The sequence below is a fragment of the Spermophilus citellus genome (genome assembly GCF_964194105.1).
Source record: "Spermophilus citellus genome assembly, chromosome: 2".
Classification (NCBI taxonomy): Eukaryota; Metazoa; Chordata; class Mammalia; order Rodentia; family Sciuridae; genus Spermophilus; species Spermophilus citellus.
This window is the reverse complement of record NC_138183.1, coordinates 152,934,984-152,956,513: the sequence shown is the minus strand read 5'-3', so window position 1 is coordinate 152,956,513 and position 21,530 is coordinate 152,934,984. Positions and strand designations below refer to the sequence as shown.

The window sequence follows — 21,530 nt, the reverse complement described above, 5'->3', positions numbered from 1 at the left end:
TTGGAGAGTGTGCGACACGTTTTCCCACCTCTCCTTACAGCACTCCTCACACGCCCCTCTCCACCACAGCAGCCATCCCTCCTGAAGTCTCACCATCCCAGCACTTGGTGGCCCCCAGAGCTTCCTGTCAGGCCACTAATAAGCTCTGTCAAGCAGTGATCTCCCTCCCACCTCAGGCCATCCACAAGGAGTCACATGGCAACCAAAAGGGGCTAGCTTCTCAGCACTTTTATTGAATAGTGAGAGGGGGTATCACTTTCCACAGGACATGTGTCCTCAAGCTCATACAAGAAATGCTTAGGGACAGAATGACAGACAGGTTGTAGGGCAGGGCAGGTGTCTGTGGAGGTGGGTTGGGGGCACCAGAGGCAGCTCAGCCCTCCACCGGGGTGGGCTGATTCTGCTCCTGCTCTGGCTCCTGCTCCGGGAGGGGGAGGGCCAGGGGCTTGTCCTGACTCTCCTTCTTGAAGGTGCTGAAGAAGGAATTGACCTTGTCCCTCAAGTCCTTCTCCAAGAAGCTCAAGTGGCCTTCCACGTCCCCCGCATAGGGACCCAGCTTCTGCCTGAGCTGCTCCATCTGCTGCACCAAAGCTCGGTTGAAGTCCTCTCCGTAGGGTTCCATGCTGCGCCGGAACTCCTCCACCTGTCGGTCCAGGTGGCCGCTCAGCTCCGCCAGGGACTTCTGCAGCCCCTCAGTGTTGCCCTTCAGCTTGCTTTGCACGTCCTCCGCCACAGGCGTCAACTTCTGCCGCAGGTCTTCAGCATTGGCAGCAATCTTGGCCTTGAGCTCCTCGGCATTCTTCTTCATCTGAAAGGCCAGGCCCTCTAGCTGGTGGTTGAGCTTCTCCTGGACATCCTGTGCATAGGGGGCCAGGCTGCGGCGCAGCTCCTCCACATTCTGGTCGATCTTGACCTTGAGCTCATCCGCGTAGGGTGTGAGGCGCCCCTTGAGCTCCTCCACATTGCTGTTGATCTTGGTCTTCAGCTCATCGGCATAGGGCGTCAGGGAAGCCTGCAGGTTGCCCACATTCTCGCGCAGCATGGTCTCCATGCGCTGCACATAGGGAGTCAGCTGTTGGCGCAGCTGCTGGGTCTGGGCGTTGACTTGGGTGTGCAGCTCCTGCGCGAAGGGCCCCAGGCGCTGCTGCAGCTCACGCACGTTGTCTCCGATCTTCTGGCTCACCTCATTGGCGTGGGGCAGCAGGCGGGCACGCAGATCCTCCAACTCCTTTCGAATCTCCTCCTTCAGCTTCTCTGAGTCCTTGGTCAGGCGTTCATGAAGCTCCGTGGCAAAGGGCACCAGCTTCTTCTGCAGGTCACTTGCGTATGTGTTCATGTCCCCAAGTTTGTCCTGGAAGAGGGTGCTGAAGGGAAAGGGCACAAGAGGGCCATTGTTACTTTTGACATTAAATACCAGGAACTTTTCAGGCCATGCCTGTATCCAGCCACTCGGGAGGCTGAGACAGGAGGGTCACAAGTTGGAGGCTTGCCTGGGACTTAGTGAGTGATGCCCTGTCTCAAAATAAAACTTTAAAAAGTGCTGGGGGTGTAGCTCAGTGGTAGAGCACTTGCCTAGCATGTGAGGCCTGGGCTCAATCCTCAAATGGGGACAGGGGACCTTGTCCATTTGTATAAAACTCTCTTCTACACCCTGCCTAGGACAGATGGGTGTTGCAGGGTACTGAGTCCACCCATCTTCTCCCTTGTGACCTCTCTAGGGAGCCATGATTTGAGGGAATAGATGCAATGGACTGTTGTTACACTGAATTGGTATCTCTGGATCTCCCACTTAGTTTGAGTGCCATTATCTACTATCATGTGACCTCAGAAAGTTTGCTTTTCCCTCCTTATCTGTGAAGTAGGGTTGGACTTTGAGGTCCCCGCTGTGATATAGGATCACATTGCATAATAGAATTTTCTTCACCTCTGCCAGTTACTTCCAGCAGCATACATGCTATTTTCCTTGTATGTGCCCAGAGGCTTCCCAAACACCCCCATTTGCCTTCTCCTGATTTCATGAGAGCCTGTGCTCACATGACACTTCCCTCCTTCCCTTTCTTCCATGAGCCTCAGTGGTAAACTGTGGCCATTTGTTAAACTCTCAAACATGAATACAGGAAGATACCCTGAGAATTATTTGACCCAATCCCCCTTTACACCTGTGGATCCCAGGTCCAGAGGGTCCATAGTCCCGCAGGGAGTTAGTGGCAGGGCAGTGAGGTTCCTGTGTGCTGGGGTCTAAGCTCAGACTTGCCAACTCATGGTGTGGTCTTTAAGAAGCCCTGCTCTGCAGATTGCACCCCACTTACTTGAGCTGCTGGGTGACTTCTGACTTTTGGAGCTGTTCCACGGCCTCCTTGGCATTATTGCTCCACTGACTGAAGTAGTCCCACATCACAGTGGCCACCTGGTCAGCATTGACCTCAGCCTGGGCACCTGGCAGCAAATGGAAAGCCATTTGTGAGGACCCATTTCTTTCCCGGCTCCTCTGCATGAGTTCAGAGCTACAGACTGGATGATGATGGGGAAGCCCAGACCATTTTCCCTCTCTGGGCTCATTAAGTAGCACCAGTGTCAGTGTGTCGGCCCATCACTTGGCACCAGCCAGCTCTCCTGTGAGAGAGCTGCTTGGCAGCCCGGCAGACACCATGTCCAGCTGGGGACTGACAGGCACTCTGAAGTGCCCTCTGGCCTCTCCACCATGCTCCACTCACAGTACAGCCTGAGAGTCCTGTCCAAAGGCAGCTTCTACTCACTGGTGATGGCCACCAGGGCCAGGCTCAGCACCACAGCCTTCAGGAACATCCTGGGCTCCTCGCTGGGCTGGAAAAGTCTCGGTCGCAGTAGATCCTTCCTGGAATCAGAGGGAAGTGCAGGAAAGGTCCTCAGACAGCTCACCTGTGCTGTGTCTGAACTGACTGAAGCTCAGAGCCTGCCAGGCATTTAAAGCCCCTCCGGGTTCCCTCCCTCCCTCCCTCCCCAGTGTGACTCCACGCTGGAAGGTGACACATTCCTAGGAGGCCTCTTGGACTTTAGTGACCCTAAGACTACGTGGAAGCTGACAACAGACCAGGGCTTAGGCAGCGGTGAGAAGAAGCTGAGCTGAGCTGGGCCCCACCCAGTGCGGAAGGGCAGGAGGAGAGCTAGAAGCTATGGGAGAAATGTGGCCTAAGGGATCCCCTGAGCCAGGACTGATGCCCCAGAGGTCCTGCTAGCAGATCTGGTTCTGAGCCAGGCTGGGGGAACAAGGTCCTCATCTTTTCTATCTGCCCCAGGAGAGACAGCCCCCTACCCCCACAGCTGCCACCAACCCTGACTCCATCTCAGAGGACCACACTCTGGACAGAGCCCATGCAGGGCTGGAGACAGCGCAGGGAGCTAAGATCTAGGTCTATTGTCCAGGTCCTTCAAGGAGGAGGTGCCACAACAGCCTTTGGGAAGGCAGGTGGAGTGGGCAGGTCCCTGTACTGAGGGGGGTAAATTGTATTAAGTTTACTTCATGCCCCACCACTGCCAATCTGTGCCACCTTGGCCTACTTATTCAAAGTCCTGAGCCTCGGTTGTTCAGTATATTAAATGAGATGGTGCTTGTGAAGTGGGTGCTGGTTGGTAGAGAGAAAGTGCTGACAACTAGTTGTTATTATTAATAATAATATTGTTTTCCTGATTTGGACCAAAGGGGGAGTGCATTGGAAGGTTCACTCCTCTAAAGAGAGTGGCAGAGCGAGACCTCACCCTCCAAGGGTCATCAGGTGGGCTAGAGGCAGGATGATGAAGAGCAGGGCCATCCTGACATCCCGAGGCCTGATTGCTGCCCACTGCACCTCCAGCCACACGCCCCGGGCAGGAGCATTCAGTTTGTGAAGAATTGCAGCAACTGAGGCTTGAGGACCCTCCCACCCAAGCTAGGAGGTCTTTTACGTGGATCTCTTGCAATTTTTCTGCACAATCACAGAAAGACATCTGAGAAGGTGAGATGGCGGGGAAAGCACGGGCCTTTGTGTTAGTGCTCGTCCATCCCCCCATCCCCGTGATTATGTGATGACACTCATCGTATTGCATTGCCGGCTGCTGCCCACAAGTGGACGCTGGGCACATAGGTGGGCTCTGATTATTTGTAAACCAAGAGCAACAAGAGTAGACCACGAATGTGCCAAGTCTGATTTACCACATCTTCAATTTTTTTTTTTTTTAATATTCTAGAAATGGCTTGGTGTCTCATGGGGTTGAAAAGAGCTAAAAGGCCTGATGGCAGTGTTCCTTCTGCCGGGTCCCCGTTCCCCTGCGGTGCTCTGTACATTACCATGGTTGCCTCTCATGTCTGGGAGCTCACTCCCTCCTGGAGCAGCCTATGCTCTGTCAGTAGTTGTTGAGTTCACACTCTGGAGTCGGGCTCCCACACTTTGCGTATGGGCTCCACCACAGACCATCTGTGTGGCCTTGGGCAAGTCTCACAACCTTTCTGAATTCAGTTGCCTCCATGAGATATAATCATAGTACCTTCCTCCTAGGTTGTGAGATTCAGTGAGATAATCTGTGTAATGCTTACAACAACACCTGGTGCATGGTAGGTACTCATTGAATGTTAGCTGGGTTTTACCCCAAAAAGGCTTCCTATAACATTGATCTAATGGTCCCAGGCCTGAGGCTGAATCAGGCACAGTCCAGCCTGGGGTAGGTACAAAGATCAGTGCTCAGAACCCCCGTTCCTCCCCCTGTGCAAGAGTTGAGGAGGGCAATGAATCACGAAAGACACCTCAGCCGCAGTCTGACCTCCTGGACCCAGAGTCCAAGCAGCAGGTGCCACCAGGGTGGGACAGGTCCAGAGGTGCTTCTGTCTCACCTTTTGCCCAGGTGAACCCACACTAGGAATGTCTGGCTGGCTGGGGGTGTTCAGGGGCACCTGCCAGGATATGGACAGATTCTCAGAAGTATGCCCATCTCTGAATCATCTGTGGGCACAAAACTTGGGCCCAGAGCTAGGGGACTGGCTCGGCTGGATGTGCATCCACACCATGGGACAGGGGCCTGCTGCCTCCCAGCATGCTGTGGTGACACTAGGAATGCTCATGTTTACTTCCCAGTGTCTGTGACCATGTTTGTGTCCATCCAGAGATGATTTGCGTTGGTGGTGGGAAAAAAAAAAGAGAGCCCCGTGCCATGCCCGGGCTGCTGGTGGAAAGAACAGGCAGGCCTGGGCCTGTGAGTCAGTACATCAGGCACCACCCAGGGCTGCTATCTTTTGGGGACTAAAGTCCCTCTCTGAGCTTTAGTGTGCTTGTCTTGTCTGTGCTTAGATGGTCCTCGTGGCTGGGGCGGCAATGAGACTGACTGACAGTTGGGCATTACATACAGTCACCTCTTGTCACCTGGGAATGCAGCAGGGCCCAGTCCAGAGGTCAGAATCGGGAGCAGGCAGCCCAGGCCCAGTCAGGGACAGGCTCTGCTAGGGGCCCTCAAGTCACTTGAATATGTGTCCCCATGTCTGCTTTAGGCCACCCCTCCTCCTTCCAGGGCAGAACTAAGGAGGGAGAGCTCTTGTTGTCACAAGAAGAATCTGTGTGGGGTACGGGGAAGACTTTCAGCAGAGAGGTCTGTGGAGGGCTTCTGGCTGACAGGGCAGAATCAGGCTGCACAGCCCAGCCTGGCAGCAGGGACACGGATCCCAGGGGCCCCTGCACTAGCCTCCCCTGGACCCAAGCAGAAGTGGAGACGGTCATCCCAGGTCCAGAGGAGCATCTCAGCTGGTCAAGCCCCTCCTTTTCTCCACCTGCCACCAGCTTCTCTCTGGACCCTGGGCCAAGAACAGTCTCCTCTTTCCCAGGGAGGCATGAGAGGTAGGCAGCTTAAGTTTGCCATCAGGAGGCCACCACTGAGGCCCATATTGGACCCATTGGAGGGCACAGGACCCACTGAAAGAGATCAGGTCCCAGGCCTCATTCTGCATCCTGCTAAATGGGGCAACTGGTTCTCCATCCAACTCAGCACCAACCAGCAGGGCCTCTCTGCCCACATCTTCTGACTTCCCTGGGCTCAGTGGCCCTGAGATCTGATACCCACTATATCAGATCTTTACCAAGGTCAGGAACAGGCTGGGACAGAAGAGGACAGTGGGCACAGCAGTCCCTCTGCCTTCCCTAATACTCAGATCCCTCAGTGACCTCTAATCACCTTCTTTCCCTCCCCACTCTGTCCCCAAGTTCTGCTCTCAGAAAGCTGAAACAGTTTGCTCAGATCTGTGGGTGACCACTAAGTCACTCAGGGTCTCATCTCTCCAGATCACCTAGGACCAGCCAGACTGAAGTCATGTTGGAAGAAAGACTTGGCTTCTAGTTCCCTGTCCTGCCACTGCTAGGCCAGGTGCCTATGCGTGGGTCTACAACCCTTTGAGCCTTAGGTTTCTTACCTACAAAATGGAGTCAAGGGGCTGGGGCTGGGGCTCAGCGGTAGAGCGCTCACCTAGAATGAACGTGCGAGGCCCTGGGTTCGATCCTCAGCACCACATAAAAATAAGTAAATAAAAAAAAAGATATTGTGTCCAACTACAACTAAAAAATAAATGTAAAAAAAAACAACAAATGAAAATAAATAAAATGGAGTCAATGCCTAATTATCAGGATTCTGAATATTTGCATGGTAGCAGAATACAGAGTCTTAAATAAACGAATCTCTCATAGCAGAATTTCAAGTTGCAGCCATAGGTAAAGGGTTCTGAGGGTAGGACGGGCCAGTTCCTCAGGCCTCTGATTTTGCTCTATGGGGCAAGTTACTTCCTCCTCAGAGGATGGCTGCCTATCTAAAGCAGGCCCTATTTCTACTCTATGCCTCCTGCCTTCAGACTGGACTGTCTGGGGAAGGACGCAGTGTTTGGGAGGGAGGACAGAGGTTTGCGGAGCCCCTTCCACAGACCAGCTGCTTTGCACGTGCTCATTAGCTTCTCTTCACAACTCTGGGAAATCCAGATTCTATCCCTGTTTTACAGAGTAGAAAATTGGGATTTCGGGATGTTAGATCTAGCACTGGGTTATATAAGTCAGTGCCCAAGGCATCATTTAAACCTGGAATTTTTTGGCTCCAAAGACCTAGCATCCATAAGACAATGTCCCCTGATGCTGTCATCCTGGCCACAGCCCTGAAACATGAGTCCTCTCCTGGACAGCTCCATAGAGCCCTCCGTGCCCTCCCTTTCCCTTGCTAATGGGGCTCCCCATCCCTTGTTCCTCCCAGATGCCACATGGCCAGGGGACTCAGGAGCCTGAAGCCCAGGGGAGAGCATTGGTCCCAGCTGCCTGGCTTGGAAGGGCCCCAGCCATGATTGCTGTTTCTGTCCCAGGGGGTGTTACCAGTGGGTCCAGAGGGCAAGGTGAGGAGCATGGGAGGAGGGAGGGGCAGAGGCCTTGGGCTCAGGGCAGGCTTTGGCCCTCTCCCACCAACTCCTGCTCTGGCTCAGTCATGGAGGCTGCTGGGAGAGCAGCAAGAGATGGAAGCCCCTTGGGGAGGTGCTGGGCTGGGGGCTGGGGAACTCAGCCTCCCACACAGGCCCTGCCACTTGCTCTTCAGCGTCTTCCCTTCAGACACCACCATCCCAACCCATTTGGCTCCCAAGTCCAAAGAAGCAACCCCCATCGCGCCCCCACACCTCACTCCAGCTGTTGTCAGGACTTGGAGGAGGGAGGGATAGAGTGAAGGGTTGAGATGGCCCCAAAGCCCCTGGCTTGTCCCCTTAACCTTAGCTCTGTCCCTTCTGCCCAGCCTCTCCCTGGGGAGTTAGCCTGTGGGAGGGAATGAGGTCTCCCCAGGCCCACCTGGGGCTGAGCAGGCTTGCTGCTATGTGACAGAACAGCATGGGTGCAACCTCCAAGGGATTTCTCAACTCTCCTGGCAGCTGGCTGCAGCTGGCCTCCCTGCCTCAGGCCCTGGTCAGCAGGTGACCTTTGCCCAGCTCATTAGGCCCTCGGTGCCTGCTCACCTGTCCTGACAATATAAAACAGGTCAGAACCCTCTCGCTTGTCTGCTCAGTTCATCCCTAGAAGCAGCTCCTCCAGGTAATACCTCTGGGGAGGAGGCCAGGGCGGGAAGAGGATAGAGAGGGCTGGAGGAGGCTCCATGCCCCCAGCATTGGCCTGGAGAGCAGCCTGCCAGAGCCTGGGAAGCCTCAGGGGTCCAGGAGTCCCCTACCCTCGTTGTGCCTTCGGGAAGACGGAGGCTCAGAAAGGGGAGGTCACTTGCCCAAAGCCTCTCACAGGGTGGTGGCAGAGCTGCAGCTGGAGCTGGCTACCAGTCTGCACACTTGTCCCTCACTTTGCACACTTAGGCCTGGAAGAAACCTTTCCCTACCATTCCTCCCCAGACAGGAAGTCTGAGGCCTGCAGCGGGACAGCAATCTTCCCCTAGTCACTCAGCATATTAGCAGTCAGGCCCCAGGTGTCCTGATCCCCATTCTGGAGAGTGGAGTTCTCCAGCATCCCACCAGCCGTCCTACCCCCCAGGGCCTAGGTCTCCAGAGTCCCACTTATTAGCCCAGGAGTAGGGGCTTCTCCTGCTGACTGGCTCAGGTCACACCTCAGTGGCCATGCCATGTCCAGGGAAGATCCAGAGGTGCCCCTCACAGGATACTTCCCTACAGGAACAGAGGCGCCATGCAGCCCCGGGTGCTCCTTGTTGTGACCCTCTTGGCACTCCTGGCCTCTGCCCGTAAGCACCTTGAGGGGACTGGGCCTGGAGCAGGGTGGGAGGTGGCTTGGGTATCCTGAGCCCTCATGGGCGGTGAGCACACAGGAGCCAGGAGCCAGCCCTGGAGGCTGAGCTGCTTCTGCCCAATCCTGTTCTCCCGGCAGGAGTGACTGAAGCCGAGGATGCCTCCCTCCTCAGCTTCATGCAGGGCTACATGGACCGCGCCACCAGGACCGCCCAGGATGCACTGACCAAAGTGCAGGACTCTGAGATGGCCCAGCGGGCCAGGTACACGCATTGGCTCTCCTCCCACCCCTGGCCCTCTCTCCCTCATCCCCACCTGGCCCTGTCCTGGCAGGGGCTCTGGTGATAGTACTGTGGCTCTCCAGCTTTCCTGAGCCTCCACCTCTCTGAGCCTCTCTGACTGAGCCTCCCTGGTCCCTCACGGGGCCTTTGCAGGCGGCTGTGGGAGAGATGACGGGGGTGAGACTCTCTTCCTCTGTCTCCTTTCTTTCTCCTAGTGCAGCCCTAGGTGGCCCATTTTAGCCCTCACGTCTACTTTCCTTTTCTGATTATCCTTGGGCTAGAGGAAGCTGCACCTGAGCCATCTCCGGCCTGGGGTGTCAGGATGTACTCCTGCTGTTCCAAGCCTTGGGGCCAGTGTCTGTCTGGGAGCAGAAGTCTGCCCTTGTTCTTGCAGTCTGTCCCACCTATGAGTCCTCAGCTCCTCCTCAGTCAGCCTGCACTCTGCTGGCTTTGGCCACATTTGTGTAGCAGAGGCATTTGCAAAAGTTCTTAGTCCTCAGCTTCAGCTGTGGAGTGGGTATTAGTCCCCTACTTTGCAGATAAGACAATTTGGGTTCAGAGAGGTTAGGTGACCTGGCCCAAACTACACAGCTAATTAATTCTCCAGTGATTTATCTAATGAGAGACTGCCTCCTTCTGCCCACCCGCTCAGAGCCACTAGCTTGTATGGGTCCTGGGGACACCATTTGCATGAAATACAACAGCACCCCTGACTTTACACATCTCCCCATCCAAGACTTGTCCCTAGGGTTTGCAGTGGGGGAAGGGCCAGCATGCTCCAACCTGGGAAACCATGGGGTCTGACTTGGGCCTTGCATCTCTTCTTCTTGGGATGGCAACTGTATGTGGTCCCAGGGGTGTTGCTGGGTGAAGGAGAGTAGGTAGCCGGGACAGCCAGCGGGGATGTGTGTGTGTGGGGGGGTCCTATAGCCTATGAAAGAGCTCTCAGGTTTCTTTCCTTCGTAATGATTTACCCCTAGGGGCTGGATGAACGGTGGCATTAACTCTTTGAAAGACTACTGGAGCTCATTTACAGACAAGTTCTCCGGGTTCTGGGAGTCCACCCCCGACGCCAGCCCGACTCCGTCCTTTGAGGCCTTCTGAGATCTCCTGCTCCATGCCCGCCTCTTCATCCATCCTGCCAGTTCCCTGGGTTCTGCAGCCTCCTGGGCTGCCCCTGAAGGTTGCTTTAAAGGGGTAGTATTCTCCCACCCCCTGGCCCCACCCAGGCATGCCACCTCCCAATAAAGTTGAACTAGACGCTGCCGCGAGTGGGATATCCCTTGTGTGCCATGCATATTCGGGCATTGGAATGAGTTGGGACTCTCTTGTGGGTGGGCCTGGGGGCCAGTGCCCCCTGCCCTGAGTTTCTTCACCTGAGAGGTAGGAATAGCCCTACTCACCCTGCCTGGGTCTGCCTGGAAGATGATCTTCCTGTATGGAAGATCAAACAGGAGAATAGAGTTGACGATTCTGTAATCACTGTCAAGTGCTCTACAGCATGACTTGAATGTGTGCTCTATGCCCAGCTGACACTTTTATGTCATCATCAGAGTTGAAATGGTGTGTGTTCCCCAGAATTTGGAGGTGACTTCCACTGTCAGGGCCACCTGGTCTTCTGAAACACACTTAAGGGAAGGAGGTGGGATGGGGTAGTGGCTGGAGTAAGACATAACTGGCTCTAGTACTGGCTCCACCACTTCATATCAGCTTCACTTTCTTATCAGTAAAATGGGTACAATAAATACCCCTCCATTGTTGATTTGTTGTGAAAATGAAATGAAACATTGTTTGAAAGCATTCGGCATAGCACCTGCACATCAGAAATGCCTAGTAAATGGTTGTCATTGTTACAGCTGAACTGATTGGCCCCCTAGGACCAGAACCAAGAAGGAACACAAGGTCACCTCCAACAGGGGCTATTCCTTGTGTCCCCCAGCCCCAACAGATGTTCACATGAGAGAGATCTGGGACCACAGATCAGGCCCCCACTGTACAGATAAAAGGCCAAGGTTCAGAGAGGTAAAGGCACTTGCCCCGTAACAAATGCCAGGGCCAGACCTTGAGCTTGGGCCAGCTTTCCATATTCTGCTCAGTTGGCATAGAGAAAAGCTGTGGTACTCCTCTGCCAGGTATTGCATGGGCTCCTTACAGATCTTGGTACCATCAATGCAAACAGCTCCAACTAGAGACTGCTTTCTCTCTGGAAATTCACCTGGCTTTCTCTTCTTGCCCAACTATATCCAGGAACCTCAGTGCCCACACCTGAGAAATGTTCCCATCCAAATGCAACTCCGGATGATTAGAATCTAAAAAGCCCACTCTGTTATCTAAGAATTCATTAAGCTACACTGGTCATGAAGGGATAGAATATCTGGGCACCTGAGCTGGGTGTAGTGGCACATGTCTGTAATCCCAGAAACTTGGGGGACTGAGTCAGGAGAATGGCAAGTTCAAGGCCAGCTTGGGCAACTTAGTGAGACTCCTATCTCAAAACAAAAAATAAAAAGGACTGGGGATTAACTCAGTGGTAAAGCACTCCCGGATTCAATCCCCAGTGATGAACAAACAAACTAACAAACAAATAAATAAAATAAAAATAAATCTAGAGGCCTGTACCACAGGGCAAAAGGCCCTGCTGCAGGGGTGAGGGAACAGAGGGGGAGGCTCCAGGGAATTGCTGCCCAGATCTATGAAAACACATGCATGCCCATGGGGCCATACAGAGATGAGCATGAAGAGGGTGGCGGGATGTCAATCTGAGCATGTGCATGTATGTATACAGACTCATAGGAACTTGAGTGCCTGGCCACGTGCTTTTTTTTTTTCTTTAAATAATCACAGATGCCAATGGGCAGATGGATCTAAAAGGAGCAACCTAGCCCATCCTGCCTCAGTGAGTGACTTCAAAAGTCCAAGCTTCAGCCTCACCATGGTGACATGAATCTAATGACAATCTGTTCAGGATCTGGGAAAGGACGCAATGAGATGATGGAGATGAAGCCATCTTGGGAATAAAAATATGCAAATTACCTGGGAGAGGTGGTGGTTGTTTCTGGCCTGGCCAGAGGGAACAACAGCACCCAGAGCCACAAGGATAGGACAGACAGCTTCCACAGCTGTGTCTGTTTCTGGGAAGGGAAAAGTAGCAGGAGGGGGGGGGGGGTCCTGCCCTTGCCAAAAAGAAAAGGGAAGCGTTTGCTTAAGAGGTTTTTGAGTAAATAAAAGAGAAAAGGGCTAACTCCAAGCACTTCCTGCCCAAATCCTTCAATGTCTCCTTGAGGTCCACCCCACCAGGCTGAATCACAGAGCTAGAAAAGGCTCTTGCCCTCTGCTCAGGTGAACACCTTTTCCGTCCAGCTCCCACAGGGGAACACCTCTGGGAAGGGGGAACCACTTCTCCCAGCCCTGTTCCTGGACCCCCCCCCTCCCCCCGCAGGCAGGGCTGCAACACCTCCATTTGAGCCTCTTTAGGTCTCCTGGCATTTGATTATCTGTCACTTTGCCTGGCCCTCCATTACCTCCTTTCTGTCTGCGCCTTGTTAAGACAAGGACTCAGTTGACTGTCATTCCAAACCAGTCAGGCGCCATCAGGTCTTCCAATATGGACTAAGACCCTGCAGAGGCCCAGGCTGTGTTCGGAACTGTTGAAGTCTCTGCTCCAACGCCAATGGCTCACACCAGTTCTTCAAACCTGGAAGTGCTCTCAAGCGTCCCGCACCCCACCTCCATCCCCCGAAAAGAAAGAAGCTGCTTCCACTTTGGAAACGTTTATTCTAAGAACCCGAAAGCTGGAATGGGGGAGCAGTAGCTGCGGGCGCCTCACTGGGTGTTCAGCTTCTTGGTGGCCTCGTCGACGGCGCTCCAGAAGCTCATCTTGAGGTTTTCCAGCACTGGCAACAGGCCCTGGCGGAGGTCCTCCAGCGCGGGCTTGGCCTTCTCGCCGAGCGCGCTCAGGTGCTCGGTGGCCTTGGCCTGATATTCGGCGAGGGAGGAGCCCTCCTTCAGCGCCTCGAGGCGCGCGGCCAGGCGTTGGCGAAGCTCGTCGCTGTAGGGCGCCAGATGCGTGCGCAGCGCGTCCACGTGGGTGCGTGCGCGGTCACGCAGCTCCTGGCCCAGTGGGCTCAGCTTCTCATGCAGCTCCTGCAGCTTCTGGCGCGCGCCCTCGCGCAGCTCTGTGCTCAGCGGCTCCACCTGCTGGCGGTAGCGCTCCACGTCTTCTTGCCACCTCTTCTGGAACTCATCCAGGTAGGGCTGCACCTTCTGCTTCACCTCCTCCAGATCCTTGTTCATCTCCTGCCTTAGCGACACGGTGTCTTTTTCCAGTTTATCCCAGAACTCCTGAGTCACTGGGCCAATCTGTTCGCGCAGCTTACTGACAGTGGAGCTCAGGGAGTCCCAGTTGTCCAGAAGCTTCAGGCTGATGTGGAAGAGAGAGGGGCTGAGGAGTGGCTTCCTGGGCAGCCTGGACTGCCCTGGATCTGCAAGCTCAGCGCCCCAGGTTACCTGGGGTGGGCTCTGGCCATCACCTGTCCCTGAACGTGCAATAGCTGTGGTCCTAGTTTTCCCACGCACTGATTCCAACACCCTGAATGCCACCCACCAAGTCTCATTGTACAGATGGCCTGAGGCACAAGGAGGAACTAGTGGGAAACAACCGGGGTTGGCATGGGTGTTGAAGGAAGGTCTTATATCTAAAGCACTGGAAGTTAGGAGGGGAAGGGGCTGGCTGCATTCACAGGTGAAATGTGGTTCGGTTACTGATTAGGTGGGCCCTTGCTGGGAGACTGTGACCCTGCCTGGGGATCTCATTCTTATTTCTCCACAAAAGACCTGCTGTGGGGCCAGCTCATCAAACAGCAGGTGAGGATGTCTGACCACAACATCTTTCCATAGGCCTCTCTGCCCCCAGGACTCCACTACTTTCCCCTGCCCCAGCCCCCAGGCTGGGTCCTTACTTTAGCTGTTTTCCCAAAGCAGAGGTTTCAAATTGGGTCACATAATCTCTGCCGCTGTCTTTGACTGCATCCAAGTACACAGTGGCGAAATCCTTTATTCGATCCCATGAGGACTGGGGTTCATCTTGCTGCCAGAAATGCCGAGCCTGGCTCCCTGGAGGTGAAGGGACACCCTGGTCAGGCAGCTCTGGGTTGGGAGCTGGGCTGAAAAGCCAGGCATAGGGTGGGAGAGGGGCAAGTGAGAAATTCCACTGCATCCAGGATGGTGGGCCACTGGACTTAGGGAGAATCCCCAGTCTCCCTAGGCTGGGGGCACCTACCCGTCAGGAAGAGCACGGCCACAGTCAGCACCACTGCTTTCATCCTGCAGGGTGTGGGAACCTGGAGGAGAAGAGGGGCCTGGCTGAGGGGGCCTTTTGTGTGAAGGAGTCCCGTGTTCTCCCAAGAAGTCAGCCAGGGGAGGAGGAGGAGCCTAAAGTGAAGAAAACCCCAGGTACCCAGGTCCTGCCCAACACCTAGAGCTGGGGAGCCAGAGTAGTCTGGGGCAGGCACCCGCACTTACCTCCAGGAACACTCCAGCAGTCTCTGACTGTCTAGCTCTCCCTGGTCTATTTATGCCTCCAGGTAGGGGCTGGGCTGGAAAACAGATAAGCCCAGCCAGGCTCTGTCCCTGCTCACTGGTTCTGGCGATGTGGAACTTAGAGTTCAAGGATCAGCTCTGCCCAGGAGCCAGGCAAATAGAGTGGGCAAACAGGAAGCTGCGGGGGCTGCAGGACAGAGGTCAAGGGTTCAGGCAGGGGCAGGATGAGGGTGGCTGTAGGCTTGTGGGTCCCCAGGTTCGGGGCAGCAGCATCCATCATGCCCTTCCCCTCCCAGTGTGGGAGTGTGTGCATGTTACTGTGCATTGTGTCTGTAGCAGGGAGAGAGGGGAAGGGACCTGGGACTCCTCCACTCAGGAGATCTCCCCCCCCCCCCCAGTCTTCTTGCATTTCAAGGATTGGTTCACACGTCTGTCTGCACTGCTCCTGCCTCTTCTGCCACCAACCCTGGTTCCCTCTTTAGTTCCCAGGGTGCCATACACTTCTCTTCACCCTCCACAGGCTTCCTAAACCCCAAATCCAAGGGAATCTGTGGCACTAAGGAGTTGTGGGAGGAGGATGCTCAGGGCCCCAGACGGAGATTTCAGAGGCCTCTGACATATCAAAATAAATGCTAGATACCAACATGAAGTTGCCAACTATTCATTTTGTCATTAAAAGATATTACCCTTGCCTTATTTTCAAAGCCAACTTCACCATCTACCATCACTTCAAAACAGACTTTTTATCACCCAAAAAGCATAATCTCAGAATTCAAGTGTAGAATTTCAGTCATTCACACATGTACCTTTACATTGTTTGTGTTTTCATTTGATCACACACAAATGAGAGTGGCTATCAGATCTGAGAATGCCCTGTGTAGAGGAAGGACTCTTGGAGGTGGAAGCAGAGGGAGACCTGTTTTCTTTTTGTTTCATTTTGTCTGCATCTTGCTGAAGGAGGAATGTAAGCCAGTTATATAACCTCTCTGAGCTTCAGTTTCCTATCTGCAGGATGAGCTCAAGAAATGTCCAGGGAGCTGAGGCCCCTGAGAGAGGCTATAGGTGGAAGGTGCCCTGTGTCGGTTGGTGTTTGCAGTACCATCTTGCAAAGTTTCGCTAGGAAAGCCCAGGTCATGCAGCCTGTGAAAGTCCAAGCTGAGAGGAACTTTGAAACCAACTACTCCAGCCTCTCCCCACCCTGTCACCTTCCAGATGTGGAACTGAAACCAGTGGAAGGAATCAACATCTCATCTCTCCAAGAGTTAAAGGCAGGGCTGGACTTAGCACCCATGTCTCTGGACTTAGGTTCCAGGGCAGGTATGCACCCTATACCATCACCCTAGGAAACTCCCCAACTCTCTAGAAATCAGCTTGTGTTTCTGTCAGACCTGGGAGTGGCTGAGATCCAGGCCTCTCCCACTCCAGCCCCAGCTGATATCCTGCCTTTTGTCTCTTAGAAGCCTTTGGAACCAGAGAGACCTTAGGCTTGAATCCTGGCTCTGACACTTATTAGTCATATGACCCTGGACAAGTTACATAACCTTCCCACATCTCAGGTTCTTATCTGCTAAATGAAGATAATGATAGAACATGCCATCTCTGATTAAAGTTATAACAGGGGTCACAGTGTGCATGGTAGGCAGAATAATGGTCCTCCAAAGATGTGCGTGTCCTCCTCTCTGGAATCCGTGACTGATCGGGCATAGCAAAAGGGGTTTTGCAAGTGTGATTATGGACGGCCCAGGGTAATCACAATCATCCTTCAATATCCAGAGGGAGGTGGCAGAGTCAGTGGCAGAGTCCAAGATATGAGGATGGAAGTGGAGGTTGGAGCAATGTGAACACTGGAAGGATGAGCCAAGAGATGCAGGCAGCCCTTCCCTAAAAGAGGTGAAGGGACAGATTTTCCCCTAGAGACTCCAGAAGGAGCACAATGCCAGGAATACCATGAATTTAGCCTAGTGTGACCCCTTTGGGACTTCTGACCTCCAGATTTGTAAAATAATAAATTTGTGTTGTTCATAAGCATGAAATGTGAGCACTATGTGAAACTGTTAAGAAGGTCACTAGCACTCAATAAATAGTAACTATTCGCATCCCAGAATCCCGGGTCCTGGATTCCATCCCCTATTGCCACAAACACACTTGCATTGCCACAGAATAGCCCAGGACCTCAGCTTCTAACAGCAGAAGTCGGGAAGGCAGGGAATCCCACAGTTCTGTCTTTGGCCTTGCTTGCAGGTGCCCAGATCTCCAGGACAGAAGCTACTCCTGATGTCTGGCTATTGGCCATCCCAGCTGTCTGTGGTTTAGAGAGAGGGTGGGAAACTGACTTCCCACCCAGTGTGGGCAGCCACTGGATCTCAAGCCAAGAGATGTTCCTTTCTTAGGATGGGGGTTGATTTCATCCCAGCCAGCATGTGGGGGGTCTGAGAAGCTTATCAATTGGACTCCAAGCTATCTGCTACTGTTTTATCCTTCTCTTGGTTTATTACTGAAATTATTATGGTTAAACCTAATATTTAATATCTGCACAGTTCTTTTATGGCCGAAGCACTTCCATAGTTAACTATGTCCCCATGAGGCTGGACACTATAACTTCTCCTTACCATTGCGCCTGTCAGAAAACTGCAGCTAAGAGCTCAGAGGTGCCTGGACTTCTTCAGCTGAGAACTGTGTGATGCAGGGCTGGGAATCAGGAGCCTTAGCTTCTTGTTCTTTGATGGGGGCCTATTGGCTTATGTAGCCCTAGGACTCTTCAGGGATGTTCTTGGCTTGGGGATTCCAGGGCATCAGCAGAGGTAGGGAGCTGTGGGACAGCACCTCACTAAGCAAGAAGTTTCCTTGTTGAAACTATTTATTCACTGGTGTCTGCTCCATTTCACTGCAAGTCGTAGGCTTAAATGAGTCTAGATACCTCTTTACTATTTGGGAAAGGAAGGATATCTTTCTGGACAGAGGCCTACGGAAAAACTAACAAACTGGTCTTATCACAGAATCTGGGTCCAGTGACAGTAGGAATTTCAAGAGCCTGGGGTTAGACTGGCTTAGTGGATGCGGGGCCTCTCACCATTCATTGGTCCTTATTCCCACCATCCTCTTCCCTCCTGTTGGGACCATTGCTGAAGTGGCCTCCAAGCGCAGGCCCTGGACCCCTTGCCATGTGTGGGAGAGCTGGCACCTGCTGCAGGGGTGATTCTGCTCAGAATGACTGGCAACCCATTTCACAATATATGACCCAACATACTGATCAGTCTGCATGGGAGAGGACTCTGTCCCTTGCTAGGCCTGGCACCTAACAGACACTCGCCAAACATTTGCTCAATGTGTGACACTGGCACACTAAATGAAGTTTCACCAGATTGGCAAAGGGTCATATGAAGGAGCAGACCCAGAGCAGGAAGACTCAAGAAATGAGCACTCAGCCTTGTGGCGGGCCCTGCCCAGAACACACGTGTGACCACACAATGGTTTGGGCTAAGATCGGGGAGCTAGGATTGGGGAGGTTCTGCTTGAGCAGGGGAGAGGACCCCAACCCCCACACATCCTACTGGATAATTTTGTCACAGCTCTTGTGATAGAGCCCCAAGGTGGACTCTAGGACATCTTTGAATACCCAACTCTGCCCGGTCTTCCTGCCCAGGAAGAGGCCATCACAGCTCATCTTTGACCAGCATGAGGAAGCACAGCAGCCCCTGGAATTCTTATCTTTGTAGGCGGAGTGGGGTGGGACCTGGCACAAAGCCAGAAAGGGGATCTTGTAAGGAGACGTCAGCACAGTTTCCATTTTGCAGAACGCAGAGATCTCCAGTGCCCTGCTTCAGCACCCAGGGAAAAAGGTGTACAAGTTTTTGAGAGAAATCTGGGCGTATCACAGTTTGGTTCCAGAGATTTACCTTTCCCTGCATGTGGTGTGTACAGACTTGGGACCTCCAAAAGACTCTGAGAAGGCCCTTGCTGTTCTGATCAGTCCCACAGCAACTTACTAGTCCCCCATGGGCTGTCAAGTTTTCATAAGTTACCTCCACTTGTCCTTTTTACAATCTTAGTAATTCCAGTTTCAGAAAGCTTTGTTCATAGAAGACCTCCAACCAGCTCCCTGGGACCTCACTGGGAATTCTATCCTACTCCTTGGAGTTCAGGTGTAGAGAAAGGGAAAATGTAGGAAAAGTCCCCCTTTTACCATACTTATACCACTTACTTTGGCTATCATGTCACCAAGCTGATTGGGTTTGCCCCATACGACTCCAGCCATGACCAACATCTTTGAGTTCCCTCTTCTCCTCCTTCACAAGTATCCTTTCAAGGATTTGTTTTCCGTCTACTCAGCAATACCAGTGCTCCCAGTGGAAGGAGTGAAGTCCAAGCCGCAGCTGAGTTCGGTTTCTAGAGAATGCCAGGTCCATAAGGCAAGGCAGACGCTGCTCACAGCCCAACCCCAAGCCTGGTAGACTTCTCCCGCCCTGAGTCTTCCAGCTTTCACAATGCCCCCCCACCCCCAATGCTTCTCTCAACTAGACTCTGAACCACAAGGCAAATAACATATCAGCATTAGAACATAATCAGGTTTTTATTTTCACAACCTCCTACTGTCCAACCAAGTTACTAAGTTGTAAATGCCCCACACAAACAAGGACAAAAGGTCTTAGCAACTTGAGTCTGGAGATTTTTTTTTAAAATCCTTTTTTAGTTCAACATAAATGAGAAAGAAAAAATACTTCTGACATTTTTGAAGAACAGAAATAGGAAAGTATATTCATATACATTCAACATATACTGCGCATATTGGTTACTACAATACAAAGCAATGATGTCTTTAAAAGTGTAGTTCGCAGGATGGCACGGTTAATAGGCTCACTGGCTTTCATCTGGGTGGTTGCTGGAGGGTGGCATCTGCTCTTCCAATAAATCCAGTACCATGTAAACAGATCAGGCTGAGTGTGTAGTAGCGGTAGGGCGAGCTGGGGCATCAGAGCTGGAACAAGCCCAGAGAAGTCAACAATAGCTCTTAGGGCTTTCTTGGTAAGTAAGCCTCCTTCTGGTGAGTACTTGGTGACTCTACAAGTGGAGGGGAGACTTGGGGCCATGGAAACATGGGACAGATCCCCAGCAAGGCTCTTGCACTGCAGAAATCCACTTGAGGGATAGTGGGCCCAGGAGCTGAGCTGCCAGTACCAGTGAAGACGGACAAGCTGCATGGGGATCCTGCCAGCAACACCAGGATGGCCGCACTGGGCACCTGCTCTCTTTTGTGCAAATTCAGGATGAAAAACTAGGAGGGGGGGGGTTAGGAATCCTTTACTCCCCTTTCCCAGAAGAAAGGGTTGAGAGTCAGGATATCTAATCTCTCTCTGGTTTTAAACATCAGAAGAAGATAACCCAGATCCCCTCTCAGTCCCCAGCCAGCAGAGAAGACTTTGGTTTCTAACAGTGAAGAGAAAAATAAAAGTAATGACATAAACAATAGCTATTGCGTATGCGCTGCTTCAACTGGGGAAAGGAGACCACTGCATCTGTCACTGGCACAAGAAAGAGCTGTTTACAATAACAATGCCTAAAGAAAATGCTTTGAACCAAAGGTGCAAATCACAATTCAAATAGAACAGAATCTGGTTAAACATTTCTCTTTTAAACAGAAATTCTTTTTGTCTTTATTTATTAATAATAACAATAATAATAACAATAATATCAACATTTACCAAAAACAATTCCTACATGATTAAGAATGAAAATATAGGGGCTGAGGATACCCAGGGAGAAGGTTAAAAGACAGGCAGGACCCAAGACAACCTCCTATTCTTCTTGCCTGTGACAAAGAGCTAAAAGGGACACACACACACACACACACACACACACACACACACACACAATGGAAAAACAATCCTTTTCATAGCACAGTATAAAATGAGAAAGAAAGAAGACACACAAAACATAGTGCACCACTGTTGGGTGTTTAATTCATGGGCAGAACCAGCAGGATGGCAATGGTGACCAACTTTGCAGGTTGCCAGAAGGGAGCTGAGTTATACACCAAAAAGAGGCTCAAGTTGAGACTTTCAAGGTGGCAACCCAATGGCGTCAGGTCACTCACAGCCTCTATGCAGGCCAGGTGTGTTATCTAGTGGATCCTGCCAGCAGAGACCTCCAGGTCCAGGCCTGGTGTTTACAACTCTTCTTATTTTTACTCTTTTTGTTCCCCAAGGGCCAGAGGCCATCACCCATTCCCTCTCCCTTTCTCTGCCACTGAGATTCCAAAGATGCTTTCCTCTTGCATTTGCTCCCGTGGAAGAGCAATGCAGAGCAAGGGAGGGTGCTCTTGGTGAAGCCTGTGAGGCGAGTGGCCTGAGGTCCTGGCCCCTGAACTCTAACTGCTGGCTCTCCTGTCTCAAAAAGGAAAAGAAAGAAAAACACAAAAAACAGAGACAAAAAAAGAAGAGCAAAAAAAAAAAAAAAAAAAAAAAAAAAAAGAAAGAAAGAAAATCACCTCCAGAAGGAAATACTGAAAATAAAACCAACCAAAAAAAAGCACAAACCCCAAAACAAAACAAAAAATCCCTCCCAACTCAAATACACCAAATACACTTTCACAAAAGATGGAGAACATGGATTTCCTGTTTATTTCCTTGGTGACTTGGTCGTATGAGCAAACATGGCAAAAACACCCTCAGAACCCAAAAGAACAGCACACTGATGAACTAAATGTGAGGAAAGGAGCCACAATATTCTGGGTGGAGAGAAACACAATGGCAATTTGGCGCAACGCTGCTAGATACTGTTGGTTTAAAATCAACCTTCTCATTCCCAAGCTGTACACAAACCTGCAATAAAGCAGAGAAGAACAGTTTGAAAAGAGCAAGATCAACATTTCAAATTTTTTTTTGGTGCTGGGGATGGACCCAGAGCCTTGCACTTGGCAGGCAAGTGCTACACCCCCAGTTCTGAACCCTCCCCACTTTTTTAAAACATAACTTGTGTCGTCTTATCTCAGGTATTTTAAGAGGCTGGCCATACTG

At 52.1% G+C, this 21,530-nt stretch overlaps 4 protein-coding genes across 6 annotated transcripts in view; 1 reads left to right on the top strand and 3 right to left on the bottom strand.

The window, feature by feature from the left end:
- Positions 1-373: 373 nt before the first annotated feature.
- APOA4 (apolipoprotein A4) lies at positions 374-2,805 on the bottom strand (the record flags this gene model as incomplete). The annotated part of the gene is made up of 3 exons (XM_081280595.1): positions 374-1,364; positions 2,310-2,436; positions 2,757-2,805. The coding sequence occupies 3 exons, from the start codon at positions 2,803-2,805 to the stop codon at positions 374-376; spliced, it is 1,167 nt and encodes a 388-aa protein (XP_081136721.1).
- A 5,834-nt stretch (positions 2,806-8,639) lies between these two features.
- Positions 8,640-10,092, top strand: APOC3 (apolipoprotein C3; the record flags this gene model as incomplete). The annotated part of the gene is made up of 3 exons (XM_081281754.1): positions 8,640-8,694; positions 8,838-8,961; positions 9,960-10,092. The coding sequence occupies 3 exons, from the start codon at positions 8,640-8,642 to the stop codon at positions 10,081-10,083; spliced, it is 303 nt and encodes a 100-aa protein (XP_081137880.1). The 3' UTR covers positions 10,084-10,092.
- A 2,690-nt stretch (positions 10,093-12,782) lies between these two features.
- Positions 12,783-14,300, bottom strand: APOA1 (apolipoprotein A1; the record flags this gene model as incomplete). Its single annotated transcript, XM_081281139.1, has 3 exons — positions 12,783-13,399; positions 13,938-14,091; positions 14,258-14,300. 3 exons carry the CDS (start codon positions 14,298-14,300, stop codon positions 12,802-12,804), a joined length of 795 nt encoding a protein of 264 aa, XP_081137265.1. The 3' UTR covers positions 12,783-12,801.
- A 6,147-nt stretch (positions 14,301-20,447) lies between these two features.
- SIK3 (SIK family kinase 3) overlaps positions 20,448-21,530 on the bottom strand; it is a 246,893-nt gene continuing 245,810 nt past the window's right edge. For all 3 annotated transcript variants that reach the window (XM_081272989.1, XM_081272991.1, XM_081272990.1), the window contains one exon: positions 20,448-21,335. The gene's annotated coding sequence lies outside the window, so the exon portion shown is untranslated. The remainder of the gene's footprint in view (positions 21,336-21,530) is intronic.